The sequence below is a fragment of the Acanthochromis polyacanthus genome, chromosome 22 (genome assembly GCF_021347895.1).
Source record: "Acanthochromis polyacanthus isolate Apoly-LR-REF ecotype Palm Island chromosome 22, KAUST_Apoly_ChrSc, whole genome shotgun sequence".
NCBI lineage: Eukaryota > Metazoa > Chordata > Actinopteri > Pomacentridae > Acanthochromis > Acanthochromis polyacanthus.
The window spans coordinates 18469136-18485088 of record NC_067134.1 but is presented as its reverse complement, the minus strand read 5'-3'; the positions used below and the strand labels follow the sequence as shown (position 1 = coordinate 18485088).

The following is a 15953-nucleotide window of genomic DNA, read 5'->3' as shown; positions in this document are numbered from 1 at the left end:
GCTGTTTTATCAGCTTCCCAAGTTTTTGCCACCGCCTCCTTCCAAAAGCGTAGAACCTGCATGGAACTTTCCTGCACAACATGTTAAAACTGTGCCACCAATCTACACTTTCTATCTTGCATCAGGTCCATCTTAAAACCTTCAAATTCTGACATTTACTTCTAATGCGTTGTGTGTTTGGTCCAGTCTTAGACTTCATGTTCCAATAACTTTAGTCAAACTTTCATCACATTTTTTTTTTTTTTGCAATGAAAATGTTTATTAATACATACAGACAATAATGGATATTGGTTGCTGGAAGACGTGAGCATGTGGAATATATCTGCCTCAGGTGGTTTTCAATATAATTCTGAAGCGTTTCTTCTTCTCCTGAGGCTCACTCTCCTGTTTGCTGACGTCACTTGTGTTCTCTCAGCCTGGAGTGACCTTGCTGGTCTTCTTGCCGAAAAATCTCTTCACTTTTTTGACACAGCTCACGTTTTTTTTCTTTGCTTTCAAAGCCCTGGCAACAGCTTCTTCAAAAGCCACTGGGTTGTACGCCACAGCAGACATGAGCGCCGCTGCACATCGAAACTCCTGACAGAGTTGTTTGTAGATGCAGACATTAAGGTTTGAAGTAGTCTGTGGGAAAGTGGAAGTTAGTTCTCCCTCAGTTTGCTCAATCAAACGTTCCAGCTTCTCATAAAAGTCCACCTTGATTGGTGTTCTTGTCTCGGTATTGATGTGATGCAGCAGCCTCCACAGAAACCCAGCAAGAAAGGTGTTTTTGCACCTTTTCAATATGTCAGCTACAAGACGAACCATGTCTTCAATATGAGATGAAGCTTCTGATGTCTTCGTCTGATGGGCAGAGGTTGCTGCCTCCATTTGAGCCAGTTTGCGGTTCACCTTATTCATCACCTCCAATCCAAACAGCTCCACCAGTTCCTCCAACTCGTGGGTTCTCTCCCGTTCTAACCCCAGCGCCTCACCAAAGCAGCGATGGAGGGAATCTCCAAGGCATCGAATGGCTTCTTCTGTTACTCTGTAGATGTGATGCTGCCTCTTTGGTTGAGTTTCAGTCCTTAAAAAGACACAAAAAAGTCACAAATGAGCACCTGAGCTGATTATGTCGGGGTGGATTTTTCGTTTTCATTACATTTTTATGATCAACAGTTTCCACAACAGTCCCAGTATAGATGTTTAGGAAGAAAAATTGAGTGGGGGGGGACAAGATTTTCCTGGAAGCTGTAGACCTACCCTGTGGTAACATATATAATGGTGCCACCATTGGTGACTTGAGGTTCCACGGCTTCCAGGACTGAGACGCTGACTGCATCCACGGTCTCCTTACACATGTCTGACAGCAGGGTGAAGGTGTCTAAATCCATGTGTCCGGCCTGCAGCTGCCTCCATTGCCTGCAGCAGAAGATGAGGAACGGTTAGCCCCAGTGTACATGTGTGCTGGCTAGTTTGCTGTTTTGAATTCGTGACTTACTCAGAGGCGACATCATTCAGAAACATGGAGACCACGGTGTTGAAGATGTCTGGTGTTAAGAGAGGCACGTCCACATCGGTGCGTCTCTGTTCTTCTTGAGCATTTAATGCGACCTAAATAAAAGTACAGCCAGCTCTGAATAATTGGACACCTTTTGCTCACCAATAAATTACTAAGATGGCTGTAAAATCCTAACCAGATGCAACAGTAAATTTGAACATCTCATATTTCATTAGGTCACAGTTGGCATGCAGCAGTAGGATGTGCAACTACATTAACTTGGATTATTTCCTAAACAGCTGATCCAACATACTACATCAAGCATTTCGTTGGGAGATGAAAACACTTTATGAGGAGCTGCGTGTTTGATTGAAGGTCAGAATTTCTTACCCTGTACATCCAAAGCATTTTGTTTGATGCTTTATCCACTGATAAACAGTCACTTGCACTTTATCCAAGTCTTTAGTTCTTCTCTTGAGTGTTTCAGAGATCTGTGGATACAAATGTACAACTATAATGACACGGTGTTACACACATTTTTTCAAGCATAGCAACACTTAATTCGACATCACAATTTTTTTTTACTTAACAAAAACAAATAAAAAAATCCCCTAATTGAAATTTTTTATCATGTAACATATATAAGATGCTGATCTATCAGCATATATCAATTTGCGTTTGGTATTTTTGCGCATGCGCATGACATTTGCCCAGTGCACTTCGTCCTATCGGTCGTTCTTTAAATCAGAGATCGTGGGTTCGCTCTCCGCCACTTCTACGTGCTTAAATTAGATTTATCAAAACATAATTATGTTTATGATTCTGAAACACATCTCCACAGCTCTAGTCATTAGCATCACTTCTCCTTTACGCCACTTGGTGGCAGCACGATATCAAAACAAACCGGTGTCTGCCCGGCCCTTAGCAACCACGAAAGTCCACATCGACAACGTAAAGGAGAAAAACTGTCGCAAACACACTGCGCGTTACAGTAAATATTTAAAGCACGTTTTCGCCACTGTTCAACAAGTTCATTTCGCACTTATAAATGCTATACAACAGAAACACGTATGCTGCACTGGAGCTGCAGTTTAAGCCTGTACATGTTCTCTTGGTTGCTTTTGTTGTTGTGTCAGTTGCTGCAGTGTTTCATGCATCCACTTCACCTACCAAAATAAAAGATCGTCCTGTAATGTGCACACATAATTCATGCACAATACAACACTGGATTAATATGTTGTATATTGACGAGTGTTTTACTCGAACGTTTTGTCCTTTAAGATCCTGAATATGAGTTTTGAAAAGCTACTGAGTTTTTCTTAAAAACTGATAAATAATGTATCAGATTCAATGTTGTTAGTACCTGACATATCCCAGACTGAGATTTTTTTTAAAAAAAAGGCTTTGTTAGCACATGGTATTTTGAAAAAATAATTAATTGTTTATGTTCTCTTTCATAGATACATAGATGCATTATACAAATTAACTAACATTAAAAGTGTTAAAAATCCTAAAAATGAAAGAATATTTGCTACCTATGTTTTAGGACAGATTATGATTTACATATCATACTCAGTGAAAGTGGAAAATAATAACAATAAAGTCGAATATTTCTATGGAAGATATTTCAACTAGGACCTAAGTAAGAGGTTTTTTCTTGTTTTGTTTTCTTTCTAATGTGAAACTGGTGTTTCAGACTGTGATAATGAGAAACAAACCCATTTATCTTTCACTACTTTTCATAAAATAACAACAGTGGTATCATGTGCACAAACTAACATTTAAAGGGTTTTAAAACTGAATCTGACAAAAATATTTGGTTGTTATTATCAGAACTGATGCTTGTTAAAAATGTTATCACAGTAGAAGTGGAAATAAATACCAACATACAAATGTCCTTAAGATCCAAAGCATTTTTTAAACTTGGCACTGCAGGAAAAAATCTGAATCCATCGGAGTCGTTGTGGCTGATAATCACTTATATATTTCAGACTTTCATAATAATAATAGCAATAAAAAAGTTCAATTAAAACTTATTAAATAGAAAATCTTTTTTGTTCTGTGTTCTCATTTAAAAAAAAACAACAACAACAGTATCCTCATCTAAATAACTTTCATTTAATATCCTAAAAACAATGAATACATGGTAGTAATGCTCAGGACTCAGTGAAAGTTTAAAATAATATTAATATATAAAATTTTTAGTATAATTTGAGTCAGTTTTTTGACAATGTTTTTATAGTTCTCTGTGTAACTTTTTCAAATTGAGTCTTGAGGATTAACACAGAATGCAGTTAATTCAATACCACTCATTAGATGTATCACATATGTATGAAAGTATGGGATATTAAAACCGAAACACAAATCTTTCAGTCTGCACTTGGCTTTACATTGAACATAATAAGAAACTAGTTTTCTATTCTGGTTTGAAAAGTAAAGTAATTGCCACATTTTTACAGATACCAAATTTGCAAACAGCTCTAAAACAACAACTGTATTGCTAACAATAACAATAGAATAAACTATAAACAGTGGATTAAGTAGAAATGAACCACATTATTTTTTTGTATCACAATCTCAGCAATATTTAAAAATGAAGGCGTATCTTACCACAAATAGTCGACGTTTGAAGACAGAAAAGTCCGAAAAATAATCCCAACACAGTCCAGATACTTTGCGCAGTGTGATATTCACTTGCAGGCGAAGTAATTATCTTTGCTGGCGTTCTTGCATTTTTCAACTGCGTTCGTTTATTTTGAAATAAATCCTAGCAACCGTCGACGTCATCTGACTGCGCGGTGTGAGTGTCGCGGGCTTGACGCAGCAACAACAACTCCGAACGGCGTCAGTGACAGTTGGTCTTTTCGTTGCTCAGGTGAGTGGTCGTCAAGCTGTCGACGGTTTCGACACTATTTATCTTACTTCCATATGTTTATTATTTCTGTGCGGATGTAGTGTAGCCGGCCTGGCTGGGGCGGACGAGGCGTTTCTGTCACATGAGGAGGAGGAGGAGAAAAGGGGCTTAATAAACAGAAATAGGCTTTTTTGACAGCTAGCTTATGGCTAGCCTGGTCAGGTAAGGTCGAGTGATACGGTGGTGTTTCCCGAGGCGTCGTGCGGCTGTCACGGGATGAGCGAGGCTCCTTGCGGTTTATTTGTAGCGCACAGTGGATATAGACCTTATTAATAGTGTGTGTTTTACCGTGTAGTCAAACCACAACCGCTGCAGCCAGCAGGACAGCTCGGGGTGCATAACGAGTATCGTTACTGGAGGTAATTGTCGCTGCCAGTAGTGAATAGCGTCGCTTTGTTTTACCAAACCACCCGCCTCCATGATATCTAACTGTCTGTGTTGTTATCATTGATAGCGCCGCTGGGAAAACTAAGGAAAGCTGAAAGAAAGTTTAAAGCCAGGCCCAGCTGCTTCAAGACCTCTCCGGGACACACAGCCCTTCTCTGACATGGAATAATTTTTGGAAAGTTTTTTTTTTCCGGTTCATTGTCCCAAGACGTCTACCTTTGGTGTTTAATTTAAAGCTTGTTAAGTAAGTTTTGCACCCTGCCAGAGTTGGACAGTCATGATGTTGAACGTTGAAGTCCAGAAAAAGGAGTTTAACTCATGACTGGAGACCATGAAGCACCCAGGGAAGTGACCTCGGTGGATATCACAGCCTGAGGGTGCCTCACTGGCACCATGGCATCCAACGAGAGACTGTATGAAGTCTGGATGTTCTACTGCACCAAGGTAACACACACACACACACACACACACACACTCCCATTATGACTGATCTGTCTCCTGTTGAATAGCCTCGGGGTGAAGTCATGGACAGTGTGATGGCATTTCCTCCTCGGCAAAGAGCCTATTCTCTCATGGTATTTATATTTTGTTAGTCCAGTATTTCTTCTTGTTTTTGTAACAGATTAAGCAGTGACAGGCTACGGTTAGTTATAAGTATAGTTTTAAACAAACTACCCATATTTGGCCCATTTCTGTGCTGTATATTACACTTTCAGGATGCAAAAACCTCTAAAGTAGCATATAACATTAGACCAATCTAAAGCACTGCAGTAAAAGGCAGACTAATGAAACTGCTCATAGATTCTGAAGGATTTATAAGCAGGGGACACATTAAGTTTGTACATGAATAATTCATCCACTGAGAATACACTAAGACTATGTCAGCTATAACTACCATCTCCATCGTATAGGTGCAGACTAAATAAGATCTAAAACTAAGATTCAACATAGGCATGGATGTGTCCTGATGGCATTACATCATACTGTGGTGCTGCTGTGTTGTTTTTCCAATGGAGATGAATGAGTGGCACTTGAGTAAAGACAGAAGCCCTTGAGTCAGCTGCTGGCTAGATTTAATTCAGTGTGTGATAAAGCATGCGCCCATCCTGGTGTCCAATCAAAACGGCCTGCCTGAGCCGCTGCTCACGTGAGCCAGGCTGCAGTCGCACACTTACTTCCCACAGTAATCCCTCACAAAAACACACACAGTACGCAACCCTCCCTAAATTGTTTACAACCATTAAAGCAAAGCTGCTATTCTTATGTTTAGGATTCGCCATCGAATAATCCTCACCCTGAGAGGTGAAGTGTATGATGATGGCACAGATGGAGCATCTAATGGGTGTTAGAGGGCCTTAGCAGAAGTATTCCGACACAGTTGTGCCTGCACACACTTATCGCAGTCACTTGTGAAAATGCCAGCAATTGCTGCAGGCATACACGCTGCATTTGTTCTAGCAGGGCTCTGTATTTGTATTGACCAGGCATTACACTGCAAGGAAGGATAATTTCATTTCATCCTGGATTTGAGCCAAGGTCCACTGGGACAAGCTTTATCTCTTTATGAGGCGAGGAGGAGGGAGGGTCAGAGGCATTTAAATATATATGTGTAGCTGCCTGTCTGTCTCCCTGAGCAATTGAAATGTCAGGTATGGCTGGCAGGGTGTCCCTACACTATGTGTGTGTGTGAGAGAGAGAGAGAGAGGGTTGCCAGGATATGCTGCCTGTAAGGAGAAGCAGCGGTCACATGGCCTAAATCGGATGAGGAATGTATGTGTGTGGGGCTTGTCTGGCCTCTGAGCCCCGACCCCCTGTGTCCCAATGAAGGGTTAATTGTTCCACTACCATCCTCATTCCCTGGCTCCCCTTTGCAGCCTCATGTTGTCTCAACCGGCACAACTATTTTCTTATCTTTGTGTGTGCAAGTTATGCATCACACAGTATCTCAGCACGACAGCAGTTGTCCAGGTACATTCTGAGCCGTCGTCCAACCTCAAGTGAAGCAGCAGCAATTTAAAGCTATTTCTACATTCATGTGTCTTACAATATGTCATACACTCAATTGTGAAATTCTGCTCAATTTAAATAGTGTGTAACCTCTATTTAAGCCTACAACTACATCAGAAACAACCTGTTCATTTCATCAACTAGCCTATATCCTTCAGCTAGATGACTCAAAGTCTTATTCCTGCCTTCATCCCGATGCAGTGCTTCCCTTATGTCATCTACTAGGTTTAATGATTTACAACAATAAGGCCAGCAGTAGCTTCTTTTTAGTGTCAGAGGTTAACTTTCAAACTGTTGTCCACAGAGGAGTCAGTCGGATGAGTTTTGTTGACAGTGGAAGCTTTTACAATACAAGCAGCCCTCAGCCACACAGGGAGAACCAGCTCATCCCGTTCTGTCAGCCAAACATCAGCTTCCTAACTGATAGTTTATCTCTGTGTGTCGTTATCATTCACCTGATCATCAGCTGGTTCCAGGAACTGAAAGAGGAACAGGCAAGGTTTGCACTGAAACAGATGTGACTGTTGAATTAAGGACTTTGGGCCATGACATTGTGAACATATTTCTGACTGTTAGAAGCCACCAGTGGCAGCTGTCCTGTTGGCAAAATGATGATGAGGTCAGAAATTGTTGACTGAGCAGCTGTGGCATCAATATCAGTGTTGAGAGTGTGTAGGAGGTGTGTGTGTCTATGGGAACTAATGCTCTGAGCAATTTGATGACAGCTAGAATTCTTTTCGGTTTTTATGGGCCTGTTTAACTTTTCCACTTCTGCCACATGGTCACATAACTGAGTGTCAGCTCCAAAACTAAAGGATAACACTGGGGCTATACTTTTGCGATTGGGGGAAAAAAAAAAATCCTCTGAACTGTATTTTATGCTTCTCAATGCTTTCCCAGTCTGTCAGTGAGACTCATCTATCAGCCTATTTGTTTGTCACAGGTTGTAAATCTACACAGTAGTGGTGTTATGCCATATTTTAATTGTGTCCACTTCTGTTGCATCCTCAAAATAGTGAACAGTGTTTTAATGATTAATTGATTGTTTGTCAACTGGTAACTTAATATTCAACAGTTTTGCTAGTTGAATCATTGGTTTGGGCAATTAAAAAAAAATTGATTAGTCTGATTCCGATTTCTTTCATGTGAATATTTTCTGGTTTCCTTTCTCCTACAAAACAATAAACTGTGTTGTGGACAACACAAGACATTTGAAGATGTCGTCTTTAGCCGTGAGAAGCACTGATTGGCATTTTAAAAATAACTTTCTGACATTATCGTGATCAAACAAATTGAATACTTGCGAAAACAACCAACAGATTAGTAGTCAGAGGAAATAATCATTAGTTGCAGCATATTTTCAAGCATCGTTTTTAAGGAAGTGCGGTGAGCAATATTTGGAAGTGGCAGATTTGCCTACAGTCAGTTTCTGCTTTTAACCTGACAGAATAATCATAATATTTGCTTATCGAGGAACATGCCTGCCTCAAGCAGACCAATCCATAGCTAGCATTTAAAGTAGTTATTATCATCTAAATCTAAAGAGTGGCCCCACTTCCAATAGCAATTGCAGAAGACAACAACTGCAACAAGCCTTTTAATCTTAAATAATCGTGACTCAGAGGTTTACTTTTCTAGCTGTGGTATCTGAGCTTCCAACCACATGCACAAAATGAGCCTGTTGTAATTCAAGACTTTTAAAGGTTTGTTTATATTAGTGACCACTGTCAACCACTGTAGCCTTTAAATAAATCAGTGTTCCCGAATTTAATCAGGTGAGAATAGGACTGCAACTCATGTTTATTTTTGCTGTCAATACTGTGCTGCTGCTCATTAGTCTGCTGAAAATGGAATTGCTTAATACATAATATCATTAACTGTATAATACAGTTAAAAGAACAGTAGGATCATTATCACAACAAGAAACTCTTGAGATTGCGGCAGATTTAGATGCTTTTTAATGACACAAATACGCATTTTGTATATTAGTAGATATCTGAAGCAATCATCTGTTTTATATTATGTGACCGCTAACAGTCACAGTGGGATCTGCAGGGGTTGACTCCAGCTTGCCTCTTTGAGTTGTAGCCGACTGAGAGGTCACAGACATCAGCTAAGACTGTTACATAACCAGCCATCTTCTTAGCTGCCTGTCATTGGTTCGAGCCAGAGTTGTCCCTCAGCAGCGGCTGGTTACTGCTGGTGTACAGCGGCAGCACCACTCTGCTGCAGTGCTTTTCCTCTTTCACCAGTATATTATCCACGGGGGGTTGTCAGAGAAAGTGACGGGTTTAGTGGACTTCTGAATAATGCCAGTTATGCTCCTAAAGCCTTTGTCTGCTGCAGAAAAGCCTTTTTAATTCCCAACCACAGGGAACATGCCTCAACAGCCAGGGGCATCATTTCACCCCTCAGTGGCTTTTAAAGTTGAGTCCAGTGTCTTAATTCCAGAGGAATCCTCACTCCTTTTCAGCTGTCCACAAATCAGGGATTTCTGGTTAAGATTCACAGAACCGACACCCCCTTGTCTGCTCTCCCCCCTTACCCTGGCTGGTGAGTCGCTTTTTGACTGGATTGGCGAAAACGCCAGTAATTTGCATAAACCCCTGCACTTATGGGAGCCTGAATATAGAGAGAGGATTGGAGGAAGAGGGGCGGGAACAATCTGAGGACGGGGCAAAAAAAGGGGTAGAGAAATGGAACTGAGCAGTTGAGCTGGAAGTGATGGAGGAGGAGAAAATGCCGTGGTTTCACATGTTTGCTCAAGTAGATTATTCAGGTCGTTTTCCGGCTTTGCTGCTTGTTTGCTTGTTGCAGTCTAATCTCTGTTGCCACACACATACACACACTTTGTACACTATACTACACACAGGCTCACACACTCAGGCTCTGGTTTACCGTATCAGCTGGTATGCGAAGTTTGTTGCCTCAGGCTAGCTTTCTTCCTCACTGTTCGAGTCTTGCTTCTCATTTTGCTCGGTGCTAGGAATATCTCTGCAATAAAACTGATGTCACTAACAAAGTGTATCAGACGTGTCTCGTGTGGTCAAACCCCTCCCACCAGCCGCTATAAATACACCTCTGTCAGCGACGTCATGGCCAGAGGAGTAGTCACTGATTGATGGGGAGCGATGTTGGACCGTGAGGGGGCAGATGCAGAGAGACCACAGCCGTCTTTTAAACCTACAGGGAGGAGGCCTTTAAACATTGTGGTTGCGCTGATTCCATGGCACTTCCACCAAACCAGGTCACCCTCAGCCTCCCGACCAGCTGGCAGACCACGCCTGTCTGGAAGATTGGAGCGCTTGCTGAGTTGCAGACTGTGTAGCTGCACTGCGTAAGAGCATATCGCAGCTCATAACAGATCAATGAAGTAATCAGATTTAAATTACTTTGGAAAAAGCCTCCCCTTTAAAATAATGCCACTAAAGCTGTTGATATTGAGTTACCAAAGAAAGTAATGGAATATTTATTTACTTGTTTGTATTGCATGTGTGTATGTATACGCTATGTTGAATTTGGTGTGCTTTTAATTCAGTTTGTATTGCAGTAGATTGATTGTTTACAGTCCACAAATAAACACCAATATGCGTTGTAGGAATTGTTGCTCTCTAACAAGCTTGCCATGTTTGCCTTCTTTCTCATACAACATTGAAAAAAAACTGTGTTATTTTCATCAATGTTTGCCCTGTTTATCACCAGCTGTTCATCTTTATAATAATGTGGAGCCAACACCTGACTATAAAGCTGTGAGGGCTTCCTCATGTGGGTGAATGATGCAAACAAAATGGGAACACTTTAGTCCTCCAAGGAGTCAAAATACTCCATAGTAACCTTCAAAGGTAACAAACATCAGTTTCTCTTATAAACTCATATCTAATGCTTCTTGTGTAACAGAGCAAATTTGACGTAAAATACTCCCAGTATCAAAAAGTAAAATTGCTGCAACTAAATACTTGACTCAACACTTGATATTTGCAGATTCAAGCCCCTCAGCTGTCCACATTTGTTGCTTTTCTTTGTCATACATGTTAGTGAATTAAATATTTCTATCTAAATGCATCATGTTCACTGTGGGGAAATCATTTTTGGCATTTTTTGCTGTTGACAATATAACGCACTGTCACCTCACAGCAAAAAGTGCAGAGTTTGCATGTTCTCTGTGCCTGCGTAGGTTTTCTCCGGTTTCCTCCCACAGCTCAAAGCCATGCACGGCAGGTTAATTGGTGATTCTGAATTGGCTGTAGGTATGTGAATACTAGTGTGCATGGTTGTCTGTCTGTCTGAGTCAGTCCAACAATATACTTGCAACCTGTCCGGGGTGAACCCCACCGCTTGCTTATTGTCACTCAGCCTCCTGCTAATAATTGTGAAATAATCTCCATTATTTCTGTTAAATTGATGTATTTTATCCATCTATTTAATGGGACGTTGTTTGAATGTTAGGCCTTTTATTATCTGATATTAATCATTGATATGACAGTAAAGTTTAAAGCATCGACTTCTTTTACAGGACTGCGGCTAACAAGTGTTGTTGTTTTTTTCATCCAGATCCAAAACATTCACTGTACAATGATATTTGACAAAGAAAATCAGCAAATCCTTTCATTTGAGGGCCAACCACCCTTTTTGCTCGAAGAGAGGAGAGAAACAATGATCAAAATAGGAGCAAATTCATTTTCTTTTGATCAATTCATAGTCTTGAGAGCACGTCGTTGCTTGTGTCACAATGAATGATGGCTGTCAATTGATCCTGATGCTCAACCAGCGCTTTCACTCAGAGCAACCTGACTCTCCCACTGATCTGGGCATCGATAGAGGTCTCACTTTCAAGAATGAAGTGTATTGATCTGTATTCTGCCGACCTTGTCAGCTTCACAGAGGTCAGCTTAAACAGATCTTTAGGAATGTGATTTAGTGGCCCAGAGCCTAACATGATAATGGAACACACTGGGGAGACGCGTCATCCTCTCATGGGAATTGTTGGTAAGCACTTTGGGACACAAGATGATTGTAAGAGTTGGGACAAGGTGACTGTTATTAAGCTAGGACTCCCTACTTGTAAGTGTAGGTCATCATATGTGTGTGTGTGTGTTTGGCAGGCCGGTGATGAAGGCCAAGGATAAACAGAGCCATGTAGAGCAGGGTGTGTCCCCGCCTGCCACAGTCCAAACCCTCAATGGGCATCTGTGCTCCCAAGCTGCTTCCTAAAAGAGGACATTCTTTCAGACACACACACACATTCATTCAGTGGCTGCTACTAGCAAGCTCAGCCACTTGAGAGGGAAGCTGCTGCCTTAAATCATCATCTTCAAATTTTCTGCCAGTGACATTCACTCACACACGAAGACAATAGAGTATTTATCACCGAAGGTAAAGAGTCTCCAATCATAAATGTTTTCTCTCACTGTAGTCAGTGATTTATCTAGTTAAGGTAACATGTTCTCCCAGCAGTTATCCACACGTGGCTGTGGGTTATTCTATTCAGACGTCTCTCTCCCCCTTTCCTTCTTTCTCTTTTCCCTGCTTCTCTGCCTCAATCTCATACACACTCACACACACACACACATAAAGAGGCCAGCGTCGCAGGATTGTTCTGATGACTTCACTAGGAATTGCACAGAGCTGGCTTCCTGCTTCGTTCTGGCTGATTCCCACTCTGACACGCAGACAGAAGCAGTCAGCCTTTCAGCCCCTCTCCCACTCTTCAGACAGACGGCAGTGCTATCCTGAGAAAACCCCAGTTTTTCTACTTACTCTGTCTTTGATCCTTAGTTTAAAGCTCTAATCTGCAAGTTATTTCATGTTTAGGCACTACTGTGATTGCAAATTCTCTAAATTGGCTCATGAATTATCTGTGGTCCTTTGGTCCCGTGCCAGTCTCTCATCATAAGTTGTTCTCAGGGGTATACCGCATTATGTGAAGTCACAGCAGCAGTGAAAGAAAGTAGCAAGAAAATGCGATAAAGCAAGTCTCAAAAGATCAGACCTAGATCATGGTGAACATAAGTGATGCAGTTTTTTTTTAAATAATGTATTTGGGCAGTGTCTATGGCTGCACTGTATTATTTTGCTTTTCTTCAGTGCATATTGTGATGCAAAAAAATTGAAATGACTTGAATCACTCTATTAGGAAAGAATCATTGTAGACTGTTAATTATGAGGGGAATGCATCTGCAACAAAAGCAAAAAGACAACATTTGTTGTATGGTGTAACGCTGGCAAAAGCATCAAAAATATTTCTTTTCCTTGCATGGTATTCACATCTGGCTTTGCACTCATCATGCAGAGGTTTTTGAGCTCATTTAAATGGCCAAGCAAATTAGCTGCGTTTCCTTGTGTGGTTGCAAGACTAGCAAGACTCGACGATGTGCCTGATGAGTCTGGTAATAATATAACCATATTACTGTGGTTGAATTTCCTTTGCAACCAAACTTTTTTTTGTTGTTCCTCGCTCATTTTACGGTGCACATGTGGAGGCTGCATGTCAACAAACTGAGTTTTAATTAGAATTTATAAAAAAAACTTTATCCAAAAACCCTTAAATTGGTGTTAAATATGTTCAGACTTCATTGTAGATCAGTCATTTTCTTTTGTCTCAAGCAGCAGAATTTAATTACTTTACATCACATATCCTCTGTGACATTATTGCACAATATCTATGCTGAAACTTTACATCATGCAGCCTTAGTAGCGTCGATCCTGCTTGTCTTGGCCTTTATTTACATTTTGTCGAGCACAAGCCTTTAATATCTGCAGCACAAGAAGATGAGTTGTGTGATGTTTCAAAATTCATGCACATCCTTAAACAGTCAGTAGCTCTCACATTTTCTTTACTATATTAGATGGATTGTCATAACATTCACTGCAGCTGCTTCTCGACAGAGTGAATTGTATAGATTTTAACAAGCTCCTGTGTTTTCATTCAGCTCCATCAATGTGTCAGAGGTTACCTATAAATAATTATCTTAATTAATGGCCTACAAAACCGCTGCTGGTCCAGCTACAATAGAAAATGCACAATAAACTGCCTGTTGTTATTGTAATCTGCACTGATCACCTCTTCAGCCCTCCTTGACCCAGATTGCTCACTCACACCCTCCGTATGGCTCAAAGTCCCAATGACAGGATCTACTGGGGGGTTGTGAGCTCGTGATTACTCCTGTATGACGAATCTAAATCTACATATTCACAGTGCAGAACCGAAGCTGTTGTTCCATAGCAACTGATTGATCTAGTTTTTGGTATGGACTTTGGGTTTTGTGAATAAAAGAAACAGTGAATCATTGAGGAAATAAATGCAGGTTAATCGAAGCACGAATCATCACTAGTATCGGTCTTGCTTTATTGCATGCTTTACCAGCTCTGCCTGTAAATGTAATCACTGCTGCAGGCTCCCATTAATTATGTTCAGTGCCAGGAAATTACATGCATAACAACATTACAGTATGTGTAGCTGTTAGGTGTTTCTTCTCAGTGTCCCCAGGTCAGATCCGTAAATGTTGATGGCTCGCCTACGTAAATGAAATATAATGATAACCATAACTCAAAGCGTTGAATAACTCGATTCTGTTAGGTGGGAGGTTGTGAGAATCTTCTGAGTAAACGAGCACATCATTGCAGTTCTTGGATGTGTAGTAGTTTTGTGTTTTCCGTGTTTGTTCCTGTGTCTGAGCCAAGCCAGTCCTCCATGGCTGATGTTGCCAGTCCATTCTTCTCTGGGCATTTTTCCAGGAATTTAGGAAATGCCGATCAGCCGGCTGCTAGAAGCTCAGACTCAGAATGCAGCGGGACTCGTTTTCCACTGCAGCAGGTGCATGCTTTAGCTTCCCCACCCTAAGAAGATAAGATACCTACACACCCACCTGAGACATTCCTGTTAACAGCACAATGTATTGACTTCTCCTTCTGTACGCGATATACACAGAATATCCTGCATTTAATCTCACTTGTTCTTTCGTGTTGCTTCAGTATATAAAACTAAAATGTCTGAAGTTTAAGTACTTGAGTCCTTGAAACAATGAAAACATTTCCTTGAGCATTTGAAAAGTCTGATGTCTGCCATTCTGAATCACAGAGACAAAAAAAGTTTGTCTCCTGTTGTTGTCTGGGAGTAGAGGTCACAGAGGAATCTTTTACACACACACACTGATACAGAAACACTGCACACAATACATTCAATCAAACTGCAGACAAGGCTTGTCAGCTGCCAGACATTTATTTATTTTAGGCACAACAGCTTTTGTCAACAAAGGCAACTAAACACATGGTCTCATTTTTTTTTTTTTTTTTGTCTCTGTCATATATCTGCTTCTGTCTTCTACGTCTATACTTCTCTTTGATTTTCCTGTTTCTTTTCTTTTCTCAGAGGGATCCAGACTACTTGAAGCTATGGCTGGAGACTTTCATCAGCTCCTATGAGCGATGCCTCGATGTGGACTTTGAAAAGCCACCTTCAAGGTAACTTGCAAATTGCAGTTATAGTCACTGGAAGTTTACATTGACGTTGTTTTTCCTGCACAGGGGGAAACTTTGATGACCACCTAATAGTGTTGAAGTTATGTGAATTTAGATTAAGAAATATATTGACATTTTTTGAAGAGTTTTGCTGATTAAGATTTGCTATTTTCAAGAAGAATAGACATTTTGGTTCATCAGTTGGTCAAAAATAACAGGGAAATGAATAGATTTCTGTTAAATGAGGCACATTCTGATCCAAAAAAAAACTCTGTTTGAGGATAATAAACATATTTATACAGTTACTGGTGAAAGTTTTACTTTAACGGTCACATTGAGTACTGATTTGTTATTCTTTTTAACCAAAACTAACTGTAAATATAAGATAATATATAGTGGTACAAACTTAAAGCCCAAGAAAACACCACAAATGATGCTTCTTTCCACCGTGAAAGATGTTTGAGGGGTCAGTCGTCATTCACACAGTCGTTGTTTAGGTGGTTGTGTTGGTACAACACCACTGACTTACACACGTGGACAAAATTGTTGGTACCCCTCAGTTAAAGAAGGAAAAACCCACAATTCTCACTGAAATCACTTGAAACTCACAAAAGTAACAATAAATAAAAAATTATTTAAAATTAAATAATCAAAAACAGCCATTACTTTTGAATTGTTGATTAACATAATTATTTAAAAAAACAAACTAAT

General features: G+C 40.5%; 2 protein-coding genes across 7 annotated transcripts in view; one reads left to right on the top strand and one right to left on the bottom strand.

Moving 5' to 3' along the window:
- Positions 1–231: 231 nt before the first annotated feature.
- On the bottom strand, positions 232–4213 carry LOC110952251 (uncharacterized). 2 transcript variants are annotated; one of them, XM_051942171.1, is made up of 5 exons: positions 4088–4213; positions 1868–1968; positions 1478–1590; positions 1240–1398; positions 232–1063 (listed from the first exon to the last, which is right to left on the bottom strand). In XM_051942171.1, the coding sequence occupies exons 2-5, from the start codon at positions 1883–1885 to the stop codon at positions 412–414; spliced, it is 942 nt and encodes a 313-aa protein (XP_051798131.1). In that variant the 5' UTR covers positions 1886–1968; positions 4088–4213; the 3' UTR covers positions 232–411. The 2 variants fall into 2 exon arrangements, with proteins under 2 accessions (XP_051798131.1, XP_022051404.1); XM_022195712.2 differs by lacking the exon at positions 4088–4213 and having other exon boundaries at positions 1868–2866.
- A 27-nt stretch (positions 4214–4240) lies between these two features.
- The window catches only part of nbeal1 (neurobeachin-like 1), a 53461-nt gene continuing 41748 nt past the window's right edge, over positions 4241–15953 (top strand). For 4 of the 5 annotated variants that reach the window (XM_051942161.1, XM_051942160.1, XM_051942158.1 and 1 more), the window contains exons 1-3: positions 4241–4352; positions 4846–5222; positions 15154–15245. In XM_051942161.1, the coding sequence (XP_051798121.1) occupies positions 5172–5222; positions 15154–15245 (143 nt within the window). In that variant the 5' untranslated portion in view covers positions 4241–4352; positions 4846–5171. The other variant, XM_051942157.1, reaches the window with a different exon arrangement.

Bases quoted from the DNA above. Each gene is read 5' to 3' on its own strand.
- LOC110952251 (XM_051942171.1), bottom strand. The intron at 1,399-1,477 runs GTAAGTCACGAA...CTTCTGCTGCAG, and splicing joins CTGAATGATGTCGCCTCTGA to GCAATGGAGGCAGCTGCAGG. The intron at 1,064-1,239 runs GTAGGTCTACAG...TGTCTTTTTAAG, and splicing joins ATTATATATGTTACCACAGG to GACTGAAACTCAACCAAAGA.